Below are 24,970 nucleotides of genomic sequence, written 5' to 3'. Positions count from 1 at the left end.
ACAGGAGTTTACCAGAGTGTAAATCTAAGCTGGAGTTTAGCTGTGAAGAATTAAGGAATAAAGCATGAATTTGAGGCTTCGTGGATGGGAAGAGGTGAGTGTGAGCAATGTCCCTACGTGCTAAGGGACAGGTAACGCAGGGTCATATTTAGTTTCTGAGCACTTGTGAGTCCTGGTGTGAATGCTGCATTGGTGGCGGAACTTCCACAAGGCCCTGCGGCCCCTTGGGGGGCAGGGCCCCCCTTGCACTGCCCTGCCCTTGCACTAAGTATCTTCAACGCAGCTCTGATAACAAACAGGCTCCCCTCCGGTGTGAGAGGAGCCCCTGGTGCAGAGCGACTGTCCCTGCCGCACCTCCTCGGCCCTTGTGCCACGCTGCGCCCCGGCAGCGAGGATGCTCCCCGACATGGTGGGCACCGCCACCGGGGTGGCAGCGGCAATCCAGCCTTCTCTGGCCACAGCTGAAAGACATTGGTCTCAAGGGAGACACACCTGAACCTGCCTGGATGAGAGGCCCCGGGCAAGCCCAAAAGGGTGGCACAGCACCCCGGGTGCTCGGGAGCCATTGCGGCACACCACAAGTGCTAAGCAAGCGGGCGAAGGAGTCAGCTCAGCCTGCTCCGGGTCCTTCAGGACACGATGCCCCATCTCCCTCTTGCCTCTCCGCTGCACCTGGGCTGAGGGGGCTGGTGGAGCTCTGAAAACCATGTCTAGGAGCTGCAATATTAAGCTGCTTCTGAGGGTGGGGGACAACCTCGGGAATATCCTCACAGGAGTACATAAGAAAGGCCTTCCCCCTTCTTCAGAGCCAGGCCGAGGCACCCTGCGTCCGTGCAGCTGTTTCCCGCAGCACAGCCCCGGCTGTCCCGCACGGCCCTCCCGAGCACAGCCCCCGTCAGGTGCCTCACGCAGGGCGGGACGTGCCGACGCAGCACCGCCCCGGGCCGGCGGCTCCGCGCAGGCGCGTTGCGGGCAGGGCGCGCCCCGCCGCCGGTGGGCTGGGCTGGGCTGGGCCGGGCCGGGCGGCGGCAGCAGCAGCAGCAGCGCGGCTGCCAAGGCGGAGGCGGCGCGGGTGAGGCGCTGGGTATGGCTCCGCCAGCGACGAGCGGGATCCCGCCGACTGCTCCCTCGCTGGGCCCGACGGCTGCCTGGCTGAGCAATCGCTCTGCTCTCGGTGGGTCGCTGCGGCCTCGGTCCTTCGCTGCCGGTGGCAGCTCCGTCGGAGGGGAAGCGTCAAGCCGGGACCTCCTCGCTCCCTGCCGGCGGCCCCTGAGCCTCTCCGCGGGTTCCCGCCGCCGCCTGTGACCTCGGCGGGGAGTGCGAGCTGCCGGGCCCCGCCGGCCTCTCCCGCCACTCGGGTGCCTCGGCTGACCCCGCTGCTTCTCCCCCGGAGTCCTCCCCCCCCGCCGCCGCGGGGCCGAAGCGGGTAACTCGGGGGATCCTGGCGCTTGAGTCCCTGCGCCGCGGCCCGTAGGAGAGTAGTGGGGGGGAGCGCGTCCCCCCTCCGCCCTGCCCCCGGGGCGAGCGGGGGAGCGAGCAGGGGGGAGGTGGCGGCTGAGGTCGCAGCGGCTGAGGTTTCTCCCGCCTGTCAGCCGGGCGGTCCCCCGCGGGGGACCGGGCGCTCGGGCGGGAGCGGGCGCTCCTGGGTCCCGCTCAGGCGGGCTCGGAGGAACGGTGCTGTCCGTCTTCCCTGTGCCAGTGCTTTCAGCGATAAAACGGTTCTTAATGTCGCGACAGCCCCCGCCCCGCACTCTTCATTTAGTTAAGTGTGGCCATGAGTTGTGGAAAAAAAGAAATAAAAAACCCTACTGAACTAGACAAACTCGAGTCTGGCAACTCCTCCGTAGTTGATGTCACTTTAGGCAGGAATCGGATGGCTCACGAGGTAGAAACGCATTAAAGAATTGTTTCTACTTCACCGTCTGTTTGTTGTGAGATTAAACTTGGCGTAGCGTTTAGGTTTTGGAAATTCAGTTGTAACCCTTGAAATCTCTGAAGAACACTCGCACGTGTACAAACGCCAGAGGAAGTTTTTAATGACATTTACTTTATTTATATTTAACCCCAAATGTTATGGTACTAATAATCTTAAAGTGAAACTGATTTTGTTGCCTGTGTAGTCTAAAGTGCTTTTTTGTGTTGTTTACGCTTCTCAAACATTTGTGTTTAAGCTGATGCTCACTTTTACCTGGCGTGATTTTCAACTTGATCAGCTTGATTACCTTTGAGTGGTATGACATTGATAAGACTGTACCAGCTTGTTTGAGAGTAAACTTTAAACTTAGTGGAAACGGTTAACATGGGCATAATTATTAGCATAAAATTAAGCAATAAATGTTTCTAGTCTTTCTATACTTACTTTTGTACATCTGTAATTATTACTTGGTGCAGGCCAGCTTGTTCAGAAAGGATTGAGAGATGTACCATGTGCTGTTTGTTTTCTGAAAGCAAGAGGAATGGAAGGCTTGTCATCCAGTCCATCCTTCGCTTCAGGAGAGCGGAAAGAAATAAGTACCGCTGGGCACAACTGGGGCCAGTAAAATGGTGCTAAAGATACTAGCGTTATCAGACCTTTTTTTTTTCCCCAGCTAATTGATTTCACTGAAAGAGTTTAAGCATTTTGAATTTCAAATTTGTGTTGCCTGGTAGCTTGTGCTCTCAGAGGCCCTAATTCTTACTTTTTTCAGGTTTTGTATGCAGAGGTAAGAGGAAGGGAGGAATTGTAGATTTTCCTTCTCTTCTTTGATCATGACCATCTGCCCCCCCTTCTCAGTTGCATTAATGTAAAATATTTTTTAACAGGTAAAAAATTAATTTGCTCTTTGGTTGTTACTTTGGCATATTACTGCATGTTTCTACATGTTGAGATTATTCTACAGTTTACCTACTGCTGGCATCTTGGAGAGAGTGTAAACAGATGTTTTAGTAAACCAAGGGATGTGTATACATAGGCTTGTACTGACTCTTTACAAATGCTTATACTCAGGATTGCTTTATTGAGCTTGAAGGCAGTTATGCTGGAGTTATGTTAGTATGCCATGTGCATTGGTAAGATTTAATAACAATGGTAACTTAGTCTGGTATATCTGGATGAATAGGATTGTACTTTTAGAAGCTAAAAGTTGGCAAGTCTAGCAGGAAATACGAAAGCTATGAAAGAATTTTCTCCTTCGTCTGAGTTTGCCAAATGCTTTCTGTCATTTATCTGCTGTATCTTCACACAGAAGATACAGGGGTTTTGGTTAAAACTGATTTTTGACTCATCTAAACTAGTGTTGATACTAGTTTGCATAAATGCATTGATATGATGTGTTTGGTAGCATTGATTTAATGCTGCTTGCTAGATGCTGCTTGTACTTGTAAATTTACCTGTGATATGGAATACTTTTAAATATCTGGTGTGTCCAGGAAGGATTTTTTTTTTTTTTTAAACTGGTGAAGTGTGCTTTATTAAGTGCAGTGGTAGCTGCATGCAGTGCATATTTTATTTGAAAATGAAATTTGAGGAAAAAATTTCCAACAGAAATGCAAATGCAAAGCATTGGTTCTGTGTATTTTTGCAGTAGGAGCTATGCGCTGCTCAAGTAGTGACCAAAGCAATTACACCATAGGCACTGCAATTTTAACACTGGTAAACAGTGAAACATGAGCTTTTTGTCTCAGTATATGTTTCCGCAGCATTATCAACTGCATATTGTCACACACAAGCGATGGTTGATCCTTCTGCTCAGTTTTTTGAGATGCTGCTTTTGACAAAGCTAATTAAGGTTTTGAGGTCTGTTCTTAACAGCAAACCTGAAACAACCTGACTTAACCTCTAAGGCAGTTGGCAGTACTGTTACTAGTTGTCGGTATGTTCTTTCATCGTGTGGCTTCCTTTTTCTCATCAGACTTCCTGCTTATCTCACTTCTGGTTGTAGGTTCTGATTACTACAAGGAAGCTAGAAGTTAAGCGGAACTCAAAAACTGGTTGAATGTTCCTCTTCGATGAGAGGTGTTTTTCCTTTGTTATTCAGTTTATGCATATTCCCTAAAGTACAATTTCCTTGAACAATAGATGAAGCAAATGGTAGGCAATAGGTTTTCTTCACTTAAGAATCTTTTCCTCTAGAAAATTAACTTTTTTTTTAACCTGTTCTTTGCTGCCTTTTCTAGTGTGCCTGGTCCCTTCTGTAGCTACCACCTTACTAGTAAGGCAGAGAAGCCCAAACATTTTCTAAATATCTTTGTGTGTGCCTGTTTTGGGCAGTGATGGATTTTGACTTGTGATTGAAATTGCTTGTTATTTCATCTGCTTAGTTATGCAAAGGCAATTTGACTGCAGTGTCCAGAATAGATAAATACTATTTAAATCAGATAACTCTTAAAAAGTATATTTAATATGAAGTTGCAGCAAACTGTTCTGGCTAAATTTACTATCATTAAAATAACTAAAAGCCTGTATTAAATCAGTACATAATTACCATCAGAGTTCTAAACAAATTCACTGCTAAGCACTTGAATTAAGAATCTAAAAAATGAAATTAGACTTTGGTGACAGAAGCCTCTACTGCAGCTCTAGTAGGATGCTTTATTTTATAGCTAAATAAGTTGAATGTACTGAAAGAAAGTAAATAGCTGATTTAGAGCTTCTTTCTTTTAAGAAAATATCTACCACTTCTGAAATGCCAAGGGACATAAGCTGGCCATTTTTGGCATTTAATTAATTTCACTATAACTCCATTACCTTAGTAAGTTTTTAAAAATAAAGTTAGTTTTCTTAAATTCTTGAGTGAGGTATTTAGCATGTATTTAGGAAATTGAGCAAATAAGGTTTTTTTACTTTTACGCCTGAATTTAAAAGTGTGTAATTTAAAATAAAAAAAGTTTTACTTTAAATTATACTTAAAATGAATGCTTTAAATCAAAGCGTACATCCATCCACCTTAGATGTCCGGCTTGGAGGTAGGAAGTGTCGTTATAGTTTAATGCAGTTCAAAGCATACTTCCCCTAGAGCCAGGAGAGGATGAAGCACTAGGTATGATCATCAGGTGCCTTTTCCTTGCAGGGTGGACTGAGGTCACAGTTGTCTGACCATTCCTCCTTGTGGCATTGCCAGCTAAGCAGTCCTTTGGTTATGCCCTGTAAACAGTGTGTAGGCCCATGTGGTGAATTGAACTAGAAGTGATGCAGGTGTGAAAGAAAGAAAGAGAAGAACCAAACCAAAACAAAAAAGAAGCAAAAAACCACCCAAGCAAACCATATTCTGCCTAAATTATTTTGAACTGTAAGTGATTGCCTCTTTTCCACAGATGGGTGAACTGGCATGTTAGTGGTGAGGAGGGGGAGAAATACATAAGCTGATGTTGCTACTGAGACATGTTTTCCAGCTATGCTTGGCTGAGATGTTTGAGCAGATCATATGCCGTATCTGAATATTTCATTTGTCTTGTACTTAAATAGTTTGTACATTGATCGTATTTAATTTCTTTAAATATTAACTAACATTAAGGCCAACAATAGTTTGTTTCTGTAACCTGTGAGATTGATAGCTACATTTCATTTTCTTGCCTGAAAGCAGGAAACATGTTCATGTAACTCCTTGAACTTTATGGAGAAGAAGATAGTGAATATATATGTACTTATATTTAGCATGTGGATTGCTAGAACAGTCAAATTCATAAAATGTAAACAAAGTTCTTTAAAAGGCATGCCATAAGAAATAAATGGCATGGGCGTAATGGGCAAAATCCAGAGTAACCAAATAGGATTCTTTATTAGTAGAGCAGAGAGAAGATTACATCATTGTTTATGGGCTACTTTCTGTAAATTAAACAATACAAAAGCAACTGGAATGTGCTTGAAGTAATCAGCTAGATTTAGATTATGCTTAAGTTTAATATAGGAGATTTAGAAAAATAAATATGCACTATTTTAATTATGAGTTTTATATTGCTTATATAACAACTAAACAGGTTTGATCTTTGTTACAAAAAGGATTTATTTTTCAAGAATCTGAGTTGTTCTTTAAGCAATATTAAACATTTCTAGAGATTTCTCATGTGCTTTATGAAAAGTTTGAGAATTGTCTATTTAGATCAATACTAAAAGCAAAGCTTTGAGGTAACTGGGGCTCATATTGGAGAGGTCCTAGTGATCATGCCAAGTATGAAATCTTTTCAAGTACATGGAGCTAAACAAAGGAAAGAGTAATTCTGTAACTCAGTGCAAGCAGAATCTGATATTGTGGTAGTAGATACTAAAGGAGGAATTGTTCTCACCCTCCACTTGCAGTGAGAAAGAAAACAGGTATGGAGGGCAAGCTATTACCTTTGCAGGATCTTTAGCCATGCTTGGCAGTTAGCTGTTTAGGTGCAGTTAATCCTGCTTTTTGACAGTGGGATGACCTCTTTAAGGTACTCCCATCTCTCTTTTCTGTGAGTTTATAAAACCTTAAGGGGAACCAACTTTTATTACAGAGCAATACCTTTGTTTACATGGTCCTCTCCAGCTTCATTCTTATCACAGCCTTCAAGATGTTGTAGTCTTGGAATATTTTTGTGGTCAAACATTATTTTACTAATATGGAGGGAATGCAGCTTTTAACTAGAACGTCAATAGATACATCTAGGCCATGTAAAAGTTGCAATTTAATGAAGGATAAAATATTTTTTCATTAATGTGCTAACTTCCCCCCCCCCCCCATATTCTGTTTCCTAAAGGTGCTGTAAAATTTTCTTCAGCCATTGCTGAGATGGAAGACCACTATCTTTGTGTCAGAGTAGTAATGATCAGAACCAGTGTAAAAGACTTCTCTGAGGTTGACTGTCCTTATATTTTACTTTTTAGGTAAGGATTAAGTAAGGGCAGACAATATTCAAGTTCAATACCCAATGTATATTCATTTTTAAGCAAACAAGAGTACATGGGATCTGAATTAGTAGCATGAATGCAATCTGTGATCTGCAGCTTAAGCATCACTTTAAACGTGCTGAACGTTGCCCTTAAATCTTTTTATTTATATCACATCTTTAAGTAATTTTGATATGTAGACTGGTATACAATGACAGGTATATAAAAATGCCAGGACAGCAAAACACCAAAGCAAATGTATTTCTGTATGAATCGACATGAGTCAAGGAAGATGGCTATGGCCTGAACTTGTCATTAAAAAACATTGAGGCAACATCATACATCATGAGAATGAGGTAGACTATCAACAGTCTGTTAATAAGTGTAATATGCCTCTGGGGAAGAGGAATAGGGAACATACAATGAATGATGTCGCTATGACTTGGGACATAATATATATTGCTCATTAGCTAGGCAAGCCTTGTTTTTGCATTATGTCATAACTGCTGAGGTTTTTGAGGGCAGACGTCTTGATATGTGTAGGGTGTTTGATAATGAAAGCTGAGTGCTTCGCTCTGCTTATAAGGTTACACAGCACCAAGTATTTGATCCAGCTAATGCATTTCTTCTGGGATATTTTTAGTTTGCTTTTGGTGAATTTTTACATCTCTGAACATAAAATGAATGGCATCAAGGAGTTTATGGACTTTGTGTAAACTATGTATTTATATAGAAATATTATTGTTTTAATGCTTTACTAGTAATAAGCAAAATACGTTGTGAAGTTGTTTGTATCTTGTTGAATTTTAATGGGAGAATTAGGTTTTTAGGTATCTAAGGACAACTGAAGAAAAATCACATAGGCTTATCTATATAGGCTGGTAAGTTGGAGTATCTATGTTTGTTAGTGCATCTTTAAATGGAAAAAAATACTTTTTTTTCCTGCCTAGTTCAAAAGGTCTTTAAATTTCAATCCAATTAGTGGACTAATCGATGCTACAGAGTATTCAGTTGATAAATTATGAATTTTTCAACATCGTTCTGTCAGGCAAAAAAGTGCCAGTATAGATACAGTTCTGGCATATTTTTTTATTTTCTTTTAACTTGTATAGGTTGCATCTGTCCTTTTAGAATTTGTCTATATTGTCACTACCTTTTGACTGCAAATTAGATTGTAGCTGAGGTTTTCTCATTGGTGTTTCAGGTGGCAGTTTACGAGCAGAAGTACTAAACTAAATCATAAAACAGATTACATAAGTAGAAAAAGAAACAGAAAACAAAGAAACTCAAACCATGGTTCTTACCATGCCAGCATCTACAGGTGATATATGTTAGGTAGGCTGGGAATATCAACCTCAGTAGTTTCTGATGGTTTCCTTTTTTGGAGGGTGGGGATGGTATTTAGTGATTGCTCAGCAATGATCCGTCCTTCTGAAAATGCGGTGTAGCTCTGTTGCTGGAGTTGCTTATGAACTTCAGATTGGCTCAGGTTTATACAGAATTTTTTCTTGTTTGCTGTGAACATTTAATAGTATTTGGGATTCATGTTCCCATTTCCTTTGTATAATTGTTTTCTTCTGTTGATGTTATGCAGCTTTGTGAATCAGCTTTGTATTTTAAATTCTATGTATGTTTTCAGTGGCTGTATCAAGCTGATGGGGTTTCAAGTTGATGATTTAAAAGTAATTATGTAGGACATCATACTTTTCACACATAAATTAATCCTCCTGCCCTTCTTTTTGGAGCATACTCTGAGACTATGGCTCCATGTTACTACAATTACCTTAGGAAAGCTAGTTCTAGATGTATTCGTCTATCCTTGCTTATGGTTGTTTATTCCCCCACTTCAGCTTACTCACTCTCTTGATTGTCTTGACAGAGCAGTTTGCCAAATGACAGGTTATACTGATTCAGTAAAATGACTGCTTAAAAACTGAAGACTTTTTGAGGCATTTTTCTTCAACCATGGTCATCTCGGTAATCCAGTTTAAAACTTTTCAGGGCTACAGTCTGTCAGGAGCACAGCCAGTGGGGTAGGAGAGGACTGAAGGGGAAGGGACCTCTTAAAGCCTCTCTGTATCTGGAGAAATTGTAATGAACCACAGCTTGGAGAGTCTGAAGCACGGGCCTTTAGCCGTGCAATAAGGCCCACTTGCTCTCTAGGTTTGAAGTAGGAATTACCTACTACAGTTATGGAGAAAATACTAAGAGATGTTATGTGTTTGGGCAATGCACTCTTGCCACAAAGAGAGGTAAAAAACCTAAGAAATCAAGTCAGGTTCATTTTGTTGCCCTTCTACCCGTTAGCTTGACTAGTAAGTGGATGTTGATGTCTTAGAAATCATGTAGTAGGTCTTTCCCATTCATTCTTAAAATGGGTAATGCACAGCAAAATCCAAAGCATCTGCCTATTTTTGTCTTGTATTTGAACATGAATGGTGCTTATTTTTTAATATCCTTCTGAGCTTGTGATGTATGCTGTTGGATTTCTCAGATGCTGAGACATTGTAGTCATCAAAATAATACTTCTCTGGTGTGATGGCTTTTCTCCTGCCTGGGAAGTAAATTAAGCTACTTTGTGGGATTAAGTGTGGGACTTTGTAGCTGTTGCTACCTGATGAGTTAGCAAAAGTAAAAAATTATAACTATTTTATTTTGGTATATTAAAACATGAATTATAAATTCTTAGAAAGCAAATAAACTGTATGTAAGATCAACTTTCTCAGTTATATGATTATGTCCATTACCCTTTCCTGTCTCTTGTTTCCTTATAGTGTAAAAAAATTGTAGTCTTAAAGTGTTAAATTGTATATATTGTTCACTTGTCCTACTCAGGTGTAAGTTAAAGCTGCTAAAGGTTACTTACCTAGTAAATTCTGCATACAATTATCTGTAGGATTGCTGGCCTCTCTTAAAAGTGAATAGCTTTCTCTTTTGGTTTTGGGAGCAAGCTAGACCATCCGTCTTTGTCCAAAGCAAACATCCTGAGACTTTGTTTTAACATTTAGCCTTGTGATCTATTCAGTTGTTTGTTTGCATTTCTTTCCATTTTTCTGCATTTCTATTATTGTCTAGAAAATTAGAGAAATGCTTAACACATCTTTTTTTCTTTTTGCTAATTGGGGTTTTATCAATTGTTATTTCGAAGTTCCAGTGTTTTTTCACTTTGAGCAAGTCTTGTGTATTATGTGCTACTGAACTGAAAATTCAAGACTGTCCTAAAAAATTCAGAAATATTTAAAAATAAATGGTTTACTGTTTTGATATAAAGAAAACTAAGGTAAATACCTAACTGCAGCTTTAAAAATCTTTTCTTAGCTATGTGTCACCTTACTGTTATTTTTCAAATACAGTTTAGTTATACAGCCAATGCCGTAGGGGTGTTTGTGGAATAATGGTCTTTTGACAATTTTCTGGAGGCTTACTTTTTTTTTTTTGAAGGGAGGGATTTGATTCTTCTGGATACTTCTGTTGTGAAAGTGTCACTGTCATGTAAATGTTTTTCTGATGAGTCTTCACTCCTTCAACCAGTTTGATTAATGGAATGATTCTGAATTGCCTTGTCCATTTTAATACAAGTAGATGGAAAATATCTTGAAATAGTGTTAGATTTTTTTTTCATTGGTCTTTGTTGTCATTCTTTCTTACTCCAAAAAATTGTTTTCAGCTGAAGTGGGGAGGAGAAGAAGAGAGGGTAGAAATGCAGGAATATTCTTGCATGTTGGAAGAGTAATATTTAAATCTTTCTTATATGGGGTGGGAAGTGTGTATAAACTCTAGAGGCTCAGAAGGAATTTTGAGTATGCAAATGTGTATTTTTGTATTTAGCTGAACATTTGAACTTTTATACTTTCATATTTGTTATGTGAGAAGGTACTGAGATTTTAATTTATCTGTGTGTATTGGCCATAAAAGTGGGCAAATATTGGAACAGGTTGCCCAGAAATGTTGTGGAATGTCCATCCTTCAGATGGAGCTTACCTAAGCAACCTGATCTAATCAGAGCCGCTTTTAGCAGCATTTGGACTACTGAACTTCAGAGGTCCCTTCTAATGTAGATATTCTATACTCTTCATAGTTCAAAGGCCTGATCTGTAACATGGAATATACATCTGTTAAATTCAGAGCTTAATTGAAACAAAAGTGCTTAACTGTGGGTGTAGAGTTAGTGTGTGCCTATGCTGCAACTTAAATTCTTTGCCACCAAAAAGCCTCTTTTCCATCCTGTTTCAAGTTTAAATACAAAATGGTTTCCAAATCTTAAACAAGCAAAGAATGAGCCCACCTTATGCTGATGAGTAGAGTGTAAATGTTCTTTCTTTTGTGCTGTGAAATCCCATTGTTAGAAAAAAATCAAGGCTATTTCTCTCTCACCTGATACTTTTCCTTTGCAAAGGTCAATACTAAATCCTGTACTTACCCTTGTATTAGGGAAGGATCCACGTTTGGTTTTTTTAGCAATTTTGCATGAACTTAGGACCAGTGGAATGGTATGGCATTTTCCTCACTGATGGGAATAAGGAGCAATGGTGGTGTTATTCTTCTGTGAAATATGTGAGCCCTCTTGATGAGATTACAAGCCTGTCAGGCTAGAATATTGTTTGTTCTTCACTGTTATGCTGAAGAAATATCATGTGGGTTTTTCTGTTAGATGTTTTGTAATTGTTTTATGAGGAAGGAATATCTACTGTTACGGGTGTGAGTTCTCAGCCAGTAGAGTATGTGTTGCCCGTTCAAGTCATCACAGAAGATACATCACAGTGACACTATGGGAATTTGGTCATGCTTTTAATTTTCTAAATGCTTTGAAGTGATTTACAGTGTATAGTAATAACTGTGTTTATTCGTTTATGTAGGTAATAGAGAGTTTCTCCAGGTGTTGTCAAGCTATGGCTTACAGACAACTACTTTGACAACTAAAACCGATGGCAATGATGGCAAGTCTGAACACCTAGAGTATATTGCCTTTGCATTGGTTCCCGTTTTCTTCATCATGGGTCTTTTGGGGATCCTCATCTGTCATGTCCTTAAGAAAAAAGGATATCGTTGTACAACAGAGGCTGAACAAGTAGAAGAAGAAAAACTTGATGAAAAAATAGGTAATCAACAAGTATAAACAACCTATTTCTGTACATTGCAACTATGATGTAATAATTTATTGTGAGACTTCCGTCATTTCGCTGTCTATATTTGACATCAAAACAATATTAAGAAAAATATTTTTATTACCATTTTATGTCTGTTGGGTTTTGATCTTTGCCAGTCAGAACTAGGAGTGTTCCAATTTCCAATGCAAGTCCTCTAACATCAATTAAGAGCTTACAGAGGGATCAAAGTATCCAGCATATTTATTTGCAACTGTACACTGCAATCCGAGTCACCAGATTGCTTTTCTGCAACAAAGTATTTTAGCAACAAAGTATTATTATACATAATTCTATCTGAGGAGTGACAAAAAGCTGCTGTTTAAAGCCTAAAATCTTAGTTTTATGTTTAGCAAACTTAATTTGTTCCTGCTGTGCTGTCATTCTCATCTCCCCTCTCATTATAAAACTGAGCCTTTGAACTCACTGTCTGTGTTCTATGTAATGTGTGCTGCTTGTAATTTTTTCTTAAATATTACCTTTGTTTTTGTTCTAATGTTTGTTTGTTTGTGCTCTTGTTTTTATGGTTCCTTATTCCCATCTACTCTTACTTGAAAAAAAACCAAGAGAAGAGTGTTACCACTTGGGAAGGGCTATAAGTGACTCAGTATAGCATTTGGCTAAGTAAATACAAGGGCTAGGTCACTTGTAAATACTTTGGGCCTCTTCCTTTCTCCCAATTAATTACTGTCAGTAGGTTCATAATAAGTGCAAATTACAGTGGCTCTGTGGTAAGGGTAGAGCCATGTGGTGCAGCAATGATGTGTCAGTATGTTCTTAAGCAGTTACTGCCTGGGGCATGTACACAGTGAGTGGGACTATCTAATCTTAGTTCACCTGCGTGGTAGCAGCAAGTTAAGCGGTAATGAAAGGGGGACTGCTTTCAAGTTTCTTAGTCTGGGGAAGTAGCTCTGTCTAAGTTGCCTTGCAAAGTTGCAGGTATTAGAATGAAGATGAGGCGTGGGTACAGAGATGGGGAAGCCCCAATGTACTACTTAGAGACAAACTTAGGGTCTCACCTATCAAACTTGCCTCAATCCTGTGATTATTTTTTTTTTTTCTTTTAATAAAGCTAGTCATAACAGTTACTAGGGAAAGGCAGAGCTGTGCCTCTTCATTGTTCTGTTTCTCTCCCCGATCTTTCTCTGCCTTCTGAGGTTATTCTGGGGAAGCTTCCAGTATTGTTAATGGGTGCAATCAGTTCCAAAAGCATTAAGTATAGTCCTGAGGTTTCTTTCTTAAATCCCTTGCTCCTGTAGTCATTTGAGATTTTTTTTTTATTAAAAAAATCAAATGCTATGTCCTTGTAGATGTGGTGAAAAGCTTAAACTGAATCCCTCTTATACTAGAAGCTGATAATACTGATTTAAAAATAGTGACTTGAGACAGATTAATAATTTTTTTTCCCCCCTCCCTATTGTTAGGATTAGAAATACTGCTTTCTTCTTTGTCTCCTCCTTACTAGCTAGAGAAGGTATTTTGACATATGCTTGTGAAAATACTGTTTATTCAAGTCTTAGATGAATATGTTGGAGCATATGTGTAGATTTCATAAACTTGTGTTTGTATTTTTTCCTGAATAAGGACTAAAAAGTCTTATCTAAGCTTTCCCTCCAAAGTGACAATAAATCTTGTCTTTTTTTAATGTAACTTATTCTGGTGTTTGTTTTGACTTTTTTTTGTTTTGTTTTTACTTTGTTTTCAAATAACTCAATTATTGATTTGGAAGGCCAAGATATTGACAACATATTTATTTCCTTGCACAGAAATGAATGAAACTGTACATGAGAATAGCGACACTGTGGGACAAATTGTTAACTACATTATGAAAAATGAAGGTATAGTATTGTGATATGGAAGTTATGAGCCTTTGTGATGGTGTTATAGAACAAATATGTTTTTTCAGATATTCTGAATTATGATATGTTTGTGTGTTTCCATTTAATAACCATTTTGTATATGTTTAACTCTTTGAGATCGCCTTCTGAAGGCAATAACTTCAAATAAAATAAGGAATTTCTTTGCTTACCTGAAAATTATTTTGCATGTTAAGTTTGGTTCATGCATTTCTTGATATTTTAACTATGTGGGTGTTTGGTTTTTTTGGTTCATCCTTTTGTTTTGTTTGTGAAGTAAAAGCTCAAGGTTGCTTTCTTAATGGCAATGTTGAAAGCATGTGAAATTTTTATATTTTGACCAGATTAAACTTTTTGTCTTGAAATTATTCTTGCAGCTGTTGTCTGAAAGGTATGTGCATAACTGAGACAACAGGATAGACTAGCACCAATGTTGAATTTTGGACATGGTATCTTCATGTGCTGTATGTGCAAAGTAAACGATAAAGAAGAAGATATGACTGAAAAAATAAAATCACAGTTAAGCAGCCCATGAAATGCTTGGTTAGTTCAGAATGTGTTTGCCCAGTAGAAGAAACATTTAGGAGACTGCATGTTTTTATAGTACAAGAACCTTTAGCCTTTTAATTTTACATCTGTATAAATTGAAGTTCTAAGCATTGAACTGGCTTTGAGTTACTTCTGAATGAAGACTAGTCCTTTGGAACAGTTGTATTTTGGGTTGGTTTGTGGGTGGTTTGTTACCTCCCGCCTTAATAACTGTTAGGTCTTTGAGCTTGTGTATTTTTCCTTGAGGTTGGGATTAGGTACCCTATGTGTTTTTTAGAATGTGAGCGATCGGTAGTTCTTGGCTCATAATTAATTTGTATTTTGTAGGGCTCACTTAAACCGGTGTTTTTAATCTGAAGTTGCTTTATACATGGGAGGTGATGCTACTCCTGTGGTCAAATGATGCTTTAAAATTTTCAGAGATCTTGTTTGGGAGCATTGTGCAGATGGCTACGTTATATGGCTTATATCGGGGCAAAGCTTTGAGTGCAATAGGGACTGTAATTTTAGTAGCTCATGTTAAGAAAATCTCATAGAATTATATTAACATTTTTTTTGCATAATTTTCTCTCATGCCTTTTTTGAGATATACATAATGCAGTCATCTTTCTTTTAGATGAAATTTCTTTGAGGACCTTTAATTTTGCTTTTTGTTTTTTCCAAAGTTAGAGCGGTACACTTTTGAAGAGTTCTATTTATTCTCATTGCAGCAAATGCTGATGTGTTAAAGGCCATGGTAGCAGATAGCAGTGTCTTTGAACCTGAAAGGTAATTACCCATCTTTTTAATGCATGTTTCCCGAGGCAACTAAAAACATATCCCTTCAAAGGATTTTATTTCCTAAGCACTTTTAAGACTACATCACTTCCTTGAGTTATCAGCTAAGAGGATAATACTTTGATTTCCTTGTAGTGTCTCTGAGTCACTAAATTTTAATGTATGCCCTGGATTAGTAACTGGCTCTTCTGGTTATGTGTTCTAGGTGTGTGATACGGATTTATTGCTTTTTGGGCTAAAGATTTACAGAGGCTGCAAGTACTTGTTTACTTTAGGGTGAAGTTACTTACAAGTTGGCTTAGTCCAAAGCTATCTGACTTGAAAGAACAGTTCTCGTTTCATTTGTATGGATGCTAACTTAAAATAGACATCTCCTTCTATGTCTCCTTCTGGTTTACTTTTACTTCATAATTGTGGTAATATATATTGGCTGACCTACCTCTTATTTCTTTCACTACACACCTATTTAGAGAATTATGTAGAGAAAGTAGTTCAGCACTTGAGATGCAGATGCATCATTTGTGTAAAAGTACTTATATCTGTACATAAGTACCTTTAAATTATATCTGTACTACTCTAAATAATCTTCATAGGTAACCCTGTGTTCATATTCCAGGCAGAGAAGATGAAGGTTCAAGTAGTACTGTCACTAATAAAAGAAGTGGGAGTGTATAGCTTTAGCAAAACAGAGTTGAGTATGCAACTGTTTATCACCTGTTTTAATGGCGAGAGGCTTAGTTACTGAAGAAAAAAAACCCTGAATTTACAAAAGGAGTTCTTCTCAAGTATAGGAATTATTTTTAAACTTTTATGGTGAAGCAGAAATATTTGTTTGAATTTTAACTCAGCCTTTTTGTGTAGGCATGTGTGATGTTGTTTGGGGAGTTTTAGACTATTGTTTCAGTGATGAATTAAAATACCAAAAGTAAGGGGAAGGGAAAAATGATTGTTTGCTCTTATATAATTTCTGACAGATACTCCTAAACCTTTAGTAACTCCAGTGCAAATGAAATACACTGTTTTTCTTTGTAAGTTTGGTGCACTATGAAATGCTTCCTAATGGTAGGAATAGTAATGGCTAAGTAAAATCTGTACTTCTGCCACTTAAAGCCATTAGTTCCTGTCTTTGCTTCAGATGTGGAACAGATTTTATTTCCCTTAATAGTATTCTCTTACTTATTTGAAGACCATTAAATGTCTCCCGTCAATATTTTTGTTTTGAAAATAAGCATCCAAGTAACTCCAGTCTTTTACGGCGTGTTCTTTTGTTCTTTCTGTTCTCCTTTGGAGTCTCTTCAGTTTGTTGGTATTTTTCTTGAAGTAACATCTCTAAAACTGGACAGAGCGATCAGCTGAGGCATGATTAATGCTGAGTAATGTAACTTCAGGTTCACAGGTTACTCCTGTTATTTCCACTGTGAAATTTGTCCTTTTTAAGCAACACCATAATAATGATTCATGTTCAGCTTGTGATCTTCACCTTCTTTTTCTGAAGAATGATCATCTGGCTAGTTGCTTTTTTTTAATCTGGGTTTGTAAAGTTTTTCTGCTAACGCACTGAAATTTGTGTTGTCCTTACTGCAATACATCCAGTATTTTTAATAAGATTTATTTATGTGTGAACGTGTCTTTCACACACTGGCTCTTCTCTGATCATCCTAATTTCTCATCTTGTCCTCTACAGTTACTTTGGGTGACCCAAAGTTTATGGGTACTTTACCTATTCTTCTATTCCATTACCCAAGGAACTATTTAAAACACTGAATATCATCAGGACCAGAATAACCACATTTAGTATGTCTTTCCAGTTTCATAGTAAGCTACTGATATATAACTTTCTGGTATGTCTTTTTCCTTTTTTTTTTTTAACAAGGTGTGCTACCTTACACTACAGTAATTTCACCTTTAATGCACTGAGCTCTAGCTTGCTTTAGGAGAATGTATTGTAAGACAGTGTCAAAATTGATGAAGTCCAAAAAAAGTACATCATCTGCTTTCTATCTATAGTATCTGCTTTTCTGTATTAGAAGAAAATTAGAGTGATATGATTAGATATTCTTAATAAATGCTTTTGGTGGTTGTACTGCTTTTTCTTTCTTTTCAGGTACTTTTAAAAAAAAAAAAATTTTTCCAAAGCTTAAGTTGAATGATCTGTTGATTCCTTTTCTCTTCATGATAGACATTTTAGTTTTGCCTCTTTGCAATATTGTGGGACTATGCTGCTCCTCTGTGAATTCTTAGAGATACTGTAAAAATTCTGAAATACTTTCCATAGTCCTCCAAGTGTGAATTTAATCAGCTAATTAGATGTCTTCATCAGTATAAGTTCATGTAACCTGTTCTCTTGTATTTTAGCCTGATTTTTTTTTTTTCCATTTCCTTGCCCTTTGTGTTAGTTACCTTAACCACATGACTGCAGCTGAATTAATTTATGGAAGTGATTTTAAACTGCAAAAATATGGTATCAGAGGGAACCTTAAACCAGACATCCTCACAAATAAATGGTCCCTGAAAAAACTAGCTATTCACTAGACATAAATGAAGGTTATATTTTGTCCTTTTTCTCCTTTTTAAGAAACAGGATTTTATAGTAAACATTAAATTTCCTTTATACTTTTTCCTACAGTCCTTCATCTCCTACCTCTCCTGGGAGTCCAACAAGTCCAGGGTCTCCTTTGTCACCTGGTGCTGTTCCATTTAAACACAGCTGCAAAGGCCATCACTTCCATACTGTTGGAGGAGTAGTAGAAAAAGATGTTTGTACTCGTTGTAGCCACAAACGATGGCACCTTATAAAGCCAGCTCACAAATCTAAAGAGCACAGAAGAAGTCGTCTTGGAGAAGTTACAGTCCTTTCTGTGGGAAGGTAAGACTTAGGTCATTTTATTGTATACTTTTCTTAGGGGTGCTACAGTGGCCCACATTGGATCAGATATCCATTGATTCTGCTCTGTTTATATCATCAGTGATTGTTTTTTGTAACCCTGTTATTATTAGATTGAAGTTATTTCTGGAAGAAGTAAATGTGGTGGTTTTTTAAGAACTGTGTAAATAGATGGGGATTTACTATGGGTATAAATCCAAAGCTATTGCTGTATTGATACTGGCTAAAAAGAAACAAGGATTGCACATTAATAAATTCCTCTGTTTCTGAATTTGATATTTCTCAAGTAAGTGTGAGCTATATAAACCATTTCATTCTGTTTCATTATTTTTAATTCCTAGCTTATGTAGTTGCCTTAGAAGATAACTGTTCTAAGAAGTGGTATGCAATCTGTGGATTCTGCTTTAAAACACAATTCCCTGAGAGAGTGTGATTGAGCAGTAGTGAGTATTAAAAGTATGTGCAGGTAACAGGAAGGAAGATTGCTCTGAAGTGAAGCTGGGTTGGTGTGGGTGTCTGCTCTGATGTCTAGGTCTTGGGACCTGAAAACATGTTCCTGTCCATACACTGGCTACTAAGAACGATCTAACTAATCTCTGGGGAAATACAACCGCATCTTTATTTTGCTTACTACAGATTTAGAGTCACAAAAGTGGAGCACAAATCAAATTCCAAAGAACGGAAAAGCTTGATGTCTGTTACTGGCGTGGAGAGTGTCAATGGTGATATGCCTGCCATGCCTGTGAATCAGGAAGCGAGTGAAGCGCCTGCCACGCCTGTGAAACAGGAGATGCAGGAGAGGGGAAGCTCAGAGTAAACTGCAGGTATTAAACATTGGGAGCTCACACTGAAAGTTGTATGTTGTGAAATAGGTGAAGGTAATCAGTAAAGAGAAATGAAGTTGAAAATGTATCACTTCTGTGTGAAAACTCGTCTTTCAATTTCAAAACATTTCTACAGAAGTCTGCAAAAATTATACTTGATCACTAAGTTAACGATAAATTGGTAAAGGCTAAATTATTCACCAAATTCTTATCTAATTGTTTATTTAGACTTTGTAATTAGGGTAGATGTTGAAATAAAAAATACTTTGTGGAGGTGACATCACTGGTCCAAGAAATAAAACATCTGCATATTAATATTTGGCAATAAATGATGGTTCAGATTTAGTGGCGATGTGCTTATTACCTAAAAGAAACAAATGCTGCTGACAGCTGCATCACTGGAATAACTACAGTGCTTCTTCCTTATGCTTGCTGCCCTGTACTGTGTGCTTGTATAATGTAACTGCTTACTAGATACTTCTCTGATAGATCAGTGGAGGTTTGGCTAATAAGAATGGAGACACATGAAAATGCTCGTATCGCAGCGATCTATGGTAGGTTACTAAGCCAGAAGGTTGGGGTTTTCTTGTGAGTCATTAAACTTCAGCGAATTGCTTGAGGTACCCCATTAAGCATGTCAAAAACATGTCTGGCATGGTTTTGGAATGCACCTCTGACTATTTTTTTGTTTGTTTGTTTTTAACAGTTAAGAATGTCAGGGGGGAAAAAACCCTGTAAGTTAATATGGTTTGCTTCTAACTGATGACACACTGATTGATAATCTAAAGGAGAAAGGTGATTTTACACAAATGTGATTCAGAATACAGGGCTTGACCCTTGAGGAAGAAAGGGGTTCTAGGGTGACAAAATAAAGGCACTGGATTCGAAAAAAGTGAACAAAGGGCACAGTGCCAAACTCTTTGTATGTGGAGAGAGGGGATAAAGTCATGTTGTGTCAGCTCAGTCCAGTTTCAAACTCTCTGTAACTTCAAATATAAGAGGGAAATGCACAAGTGGAAACTAGGTATGTTTAAAAATGTAATGACCCAAAACACCTTGAGTGTCTTGAGTTTAAATTCTGAAAGGCCAAGGTGCAAGATGCGGCCTTTTCCTTATATCAATTTTTTATTCATTAAGAAAACATTCTGTAATTGTATCAATTTAGAAAGGAAGACAAAGTAGGAGCTGGTATGCAATGGGATACTTCCTCCCAACCTTTACTGGCAGCACAGGTATGACTGTTGAACTAAGAGTGTATTTGTCTGGACTCTGTGCCTCATTGTTAAATTATACCCAATTTTTTGGAACCATTGCCATAGAGGAAGAAAGACTTGGAGATGTGGTATGCTTCCAAATGTTTAAAAAGCTGTGGAGGGTAATGAAGTAAATTGTTCTTTTTGCTCAGTGGGTAAGAAGGTAAATAGTATTCTAATTTGCAAGGAGGTGGAGTTCAGGTTTTAAAAATTAAGAAGTTGGAGTAAGCTGTCGTATCTTTACTGCTGGACATTTGTAAGACCAGACTGGACAAATGCTTGTCAAAGCTGGTGTAAATACAGCTGGCCCTGTCTTGGAGGTAGGTGATAGACTGTAAGGATGGTTGGGGTTTTTTGTTTTGCTTTTTGTTTTGTGGCAAACTTTGGCAAATCACAGCTTTCTAGTGGCTGCTGTCTCATTGCTGCTCTGTAATCTGTGAAGGATCTACAGATGTCAGTGAAAGACAAATTTTACTCTTCTGATTCAGAACTATGTCCTGGTGCTCAGGGTTTTTTTTTTGTTGGTGTGGTTTCTTTTTCCTTTCTTCCCTTTTTAAAAATCAATATTAGCTAAATGCAATAGGAGATAACCTCTTCATTCACTGGCTGAAATGGCATTTTCGTGCCCAGCTAATTGTTTTGTTACTCCTGTGACTTTTTTTTTTTCCTTTTCTGTATCTCTAATGGTAGCATGATCAGACTGTTCGTAATACGATTTTTGACTTAAAGGCAGACTAGTTATATTTTCTTTCTATTTCTAATGTTTAAAGAGAAGGGCATATATGAAAATAAAGTTTTCCAGTGCACTTTGATTTAAAAAAAAAAAAAGAAAGAAAAAATAATCTTTTGACATCACTCTCAAAATGTTTTGTAGTCCAATTTTCTGATTTGTTCTTTCCTCTCCTAAATAAGAAAGCTGTTCCCTGTAATTACCTAAAAGTTATTCTCTAAATTTAAACCATTACTACTTTAATCTAAAAATAAGCTGTTCTCTAGAGAGAGATGGTAGTATAGCTATAAAAAAAAATAAATGTCCATCTATGGCAGCTTTTTATTGTAGAATCTCCCTTAGGATTAAAGTATTGCCCTTTCTGAAACCAAATGTTCTAATAGCAGAGAAATGACTCTGCGGAATCTCTTGTAAAGGTCTCTCCAGTCCAACAGAACTATTTTGTAAATCCTCTGGGAAACTAGCCAGGCCTGTTTGATGTGCACTACAAAAAATAAACAGATCTTGCTCGAAAGACTATGATACTGTTCCCTAGCATGGTTCTAGATCAGTTTTTGTCCACTGCCATGAAAAGCTGTTCACATATAAACAGGTAGTAGTTAGACCTTTACTTCAATTACTTATTTCAGACTTCTAATAAATTATTATAGCTTAATTTACTGAAACTGAACAGATAAGCAGCATTTAAGACTTCTGTGCCTCCAGGCAATGAATTTATGATAAAAAGCATATAGTTTTGGAGAATTTGGCTCAGATCTTCAGATGCAGAGGGAGAAGGCAGACACAAACGTGTGTTTAACTGCTGCCAGAAAAGGTTTGTTCCGGTATTTGGAGGCAGTAGATTTGTGCTTTGTGGCCTGATTTTAATTGCTGTTACTGAGAGTTCCTGTATGAGACGGAATTCCTGAGTTGGGCAGTACCTGAATGACGTAATATTGCTGGTTGCTGGTGTTCACTGCTACTCTTGAGTTCAGGGTTTTTTTTTTTTTCCCCTAAACTGACATGCTCTTGAAGTGACCTCTACAGTGTTTCAGCTTATCCTAGTGTCTTGCTGGCTGCATCATTTTACGTTGTAGCATGTCCTCTCAGTGTCTCCAAGGTCCATGTTCTCAGCAGACTCCATTTCATCAGTTAAGTTCATTTAAAATATGCTTAGTGGCACATAAAAAAGTAGTAGATATACAGCTGATGGTTGAAGTCAAAATTCTGAGTTGAGCTCATGCATGTCCATTGTAAGCTACTGGGTAAACAAAAACTTAAGGTACTGGTGCACTGAAGCTATGTAACATTTTCCATCCCTAGTATACTTTCAAAGTTGTGTGTGCTTTTGCCCGTGTGTTTGTCCATCCTCTTCATGAGTACCAGCTGAACTTTTAGTTCCTCTCCTTTAGGATTTCACATGCTGAACTTGCAATGCACAGCAAACACTTCATGCAATTGTGGCATTTTTTTTCCATTTCAGAGCATCTGCTAACTTTTTAATTGGCATGTTAATCCTAAAACTAATTTTGCTATTTCAGCTTATTTTTAGAATTGTTTTCTTCTCTTGCAGGTGGAACTTTTAGAAGAAGCTTGTCTGCTAGCACTTTGGAGAAAACTGAAAACTCCCAAGAGATGCATACTATTTAAGGAAATGTATTTATGGCACTGTAGCATTTTACAAGTTCTGTGATGGCACCCATGCAAGGTTAAACACTTAATGGTTTTTTCACCAGTAAAATTAGTAAGATTTAGACACTTAAATACTGTTGAGCTGTGTGGACCTCATACCAAATGTTGGGCTTCGTCTTGGAAAGAAAAAATACATACAAGTTTTTGGACAGGAAAGGTAAAAGCCTTATCAAATAACCTTAATTTTTTGGTACTTAGACAAGCATTTTTAATGAGCTCAATATTACAAGTAATATGATTACCCTTTGGATAAACTGTATTCTCCCCTCTGGTCTATCTGGATATTTCTCCTCTGTTCTTCCCCTCCAGAATTGACAAGTGTTTGCTGAAGATAAAAGCCAGCCTTTGGAATATGAAAATATTCTTTTAATCTAACTGCTTAGTAGCCAAACAAAACATACAAGGAAATAATTATGTCAGCCAAGATCTGCATGTGTGCCTTTAGACATAAGCCCTCAACTCTGTGAAGGGTACTTCATAGTACAGAGTGGTTCAGCTATATGCAGATGTTGAATTAAATTGTTGTCTTCCCACCTCCCCCTTACTACTTAACACAGGCTGAAGAGGATCTTTTTCTATGCAGTTGGGTGAGCTCTTGGGAAGGTTACTTTCCTCAAGACCACTTATTCTCCCATTGTCTTGTAACTGCTCACTCGTATTTGAAGAATGCCTAATAGTTTTGCCTTTCTTTTTTGTTTTTACCCACAGGTTCCTTATTAAGCTAAGGCAACATATTTCAACCATTAGATAAAGATATGGAATATTTGCCATTAAAAATTTGTGGAGTATATACTAGAGTACTTCAGAGTGGCTTTATTGGACTGAGGGTAGCTGTTTTCATTGGAACCAAAATCTTAAGCCAGTGTCACTCCCTTCATATTTTAAGTGTGACTTACTGCTAAAACCACCACTGGTGGTTTTGTGATGTTAATCCTTTGGGTCTACTTACGATCTCTGCTTTGTCCTGTTACTTTTTTTTTGGGGGAGGGAAGTCTTTGCAATACTTCAGCAAACTTTGCTGTGTAATAGAAATTGAAAAATAACGTTTGTTCTGAGTGCCTAAGAATATAAGCTCTAATGTAATGCATTTTAGCAGAGATTTCACTATATTCTGAGAACTATAAAGTAACTTAATCTGCTTTATGAACTTGGTGAAAATCAGTGTTTGCTTTGAAATTGATTTGGTTTAAATTAATACTTTCAATCCTTTTAGTCCAAGTGCTCTAAACTGTGTTTCTCCTTCAGATCTGAGAATCAGGTTTCTTAATCAGTTTATGCAGTGTTAACAATCAATGCGTACAAAGATAAAAATTAATCTTCTTGCTTATGTATTAGATACTCCCATGTCTTGTCAGGAAACATTAAGTTTATTTCACTCTTGCTGAAAGTATGTGCTGCTGATGGTCTTCCTTCTACTTGTATCCATGAGATTTTGACTGGACCTATCAATATATACTTTTCACTGATGCTATATTTGGGGGGAAAAAAACCCCAAACAAACAAAAAAACCCACAAAAAACAACCAAACCCAAAAACCCACCACCCACCAAAGCTCTGAAAAGAATAAATGGTTTATTGTTCCTTTTAAAATGGATATTTTTAGAGATAATTGCCTGTCCTTGAGAACCCAAAATAACTATTTGGCCAGGACTGGAACTTGAGTGTTTAGCATCCCTGCTCCTATTAATTTAAACCTGGCTTATGAAATCTCTTCAGTATTTAAGTATAACATGTAACATAAACACCAAGCTCACCTTACAGGCATACATTTAATATTCTTGAATTGTTTTCTTCTTCAAGCTTCACTTGATTATTTGTATGAAGAGCTAATATTTCTAGAATAATTTAGTTAGTATTGGTTATAGTGGTTAGCTTTCAGTTTCCAAGAAATTGAGAGCTATGAGTATAAAATGTTACTGGAAAAAAGGAGTATTGGGCAAAACCAAGCAGTTACAAATAATTTTCAGAAAGGAGATACACAGTTACAGACTGTCCCAAAAGCTTTAAAAAAAAAGAGGTTTATTTTGATAATATCATGTTTTGATATATGATGATGGGTTAGTACTGAAAGTAAATTTGCCAAATGGATGGAAGAAAGCTTTAAACAGAAATATGTATTTTTTTACTTAACTTAAAAGTAGTTTCTATTTTGATTCCATTGGAAATATGTAGAATAAAACAAATGAAAATGTGTTGGATATGTAAAACATTGTTTACCTGTATAAAATACTTACAGTAAGGTATTATAAGACCTGATATGTGCAAGAATTTTATTTGTGCATTGTTACTTCAATAAGAGGGTTTAGAAACTGTGCCTGTTTCATTGCATTTAACACTACACTCTGCTATTTTGTAGGGGTATGGATATTGCCATATTAGTCTGCCTTTCTTAAATTTGCATATCAGATGTATTTTTAACAAAATAGTTTATATACAACTTTTGTACTACC

General features: G+C 37.8%; 1 protein-coding gene across 3 annotated transcripts; it reads left to right on the top strand.

Moving 5' to 3' along the window:
• The first annotated feature begins 982 nt into the window (after positions 1 to 982).
• RELL1 (RELT like 1) lies at positions 983 to 24,970 on the top strand. Of its 3 annotated transcripts, none has more exons than XR_012042690.1 (7): positions 983 to 1,174; positions 11,689 to 11,931; positions 13,743 to 13,814; positions 15,092 to 15,149; positions 17,785 to 18,024; positions 18,384 to 18,485; positions 18,679 to 18,817. XR_012042690.1 is itself a non-coding variant. In XM_072862661.1 (7 exons), the coding sequence occupies exons 1-6, from the start codon at positions 1,087 to 1,089 to the stop codon at positions 18,857 to 18,859; spliced, it is 882 nt and encodes a 293-aa protein (XP_072718762.1). In that variant the 5' UTR covers positions 983 to 1,086; the 3' UTR covers positions 18,860 to 18,866; positions 22,402 to 24,970. The 3 variants fall into 3 exon arrangements, 2 of the variants coding, with proteins under 2 accessions (XP_072718762.1, XP_072718763.1); XM_072862661.1 differs by lacking the exon at positions 18,384 to 18,485 and adding an exon at positions 22,402 to 24,970 and having other exon boundaries at positions 18,679 to 18,866; XM_072862662.1 differs by having other exon boundaries at positions 18,384 to 18,815.

This window comes from Ciconia boyciana, chromosome 5, assembly GCF_034638445.1.
Source record: "Ciconia boyciana chromosome 5, ASM3463844v1, whole genome shotgun sequence".
Lineage (NCBI taxonomy): Eukaryota > Metazoa > Chordata > Aves > Ciconiiformes > Ciconiidae > Ciconia > Ciconia boyciana.
The sequence above is the reverse complement of the archived record's forward strand: the minus strand, read 5'-3'. Positions and strand labels throughout refer to the sequence as shown.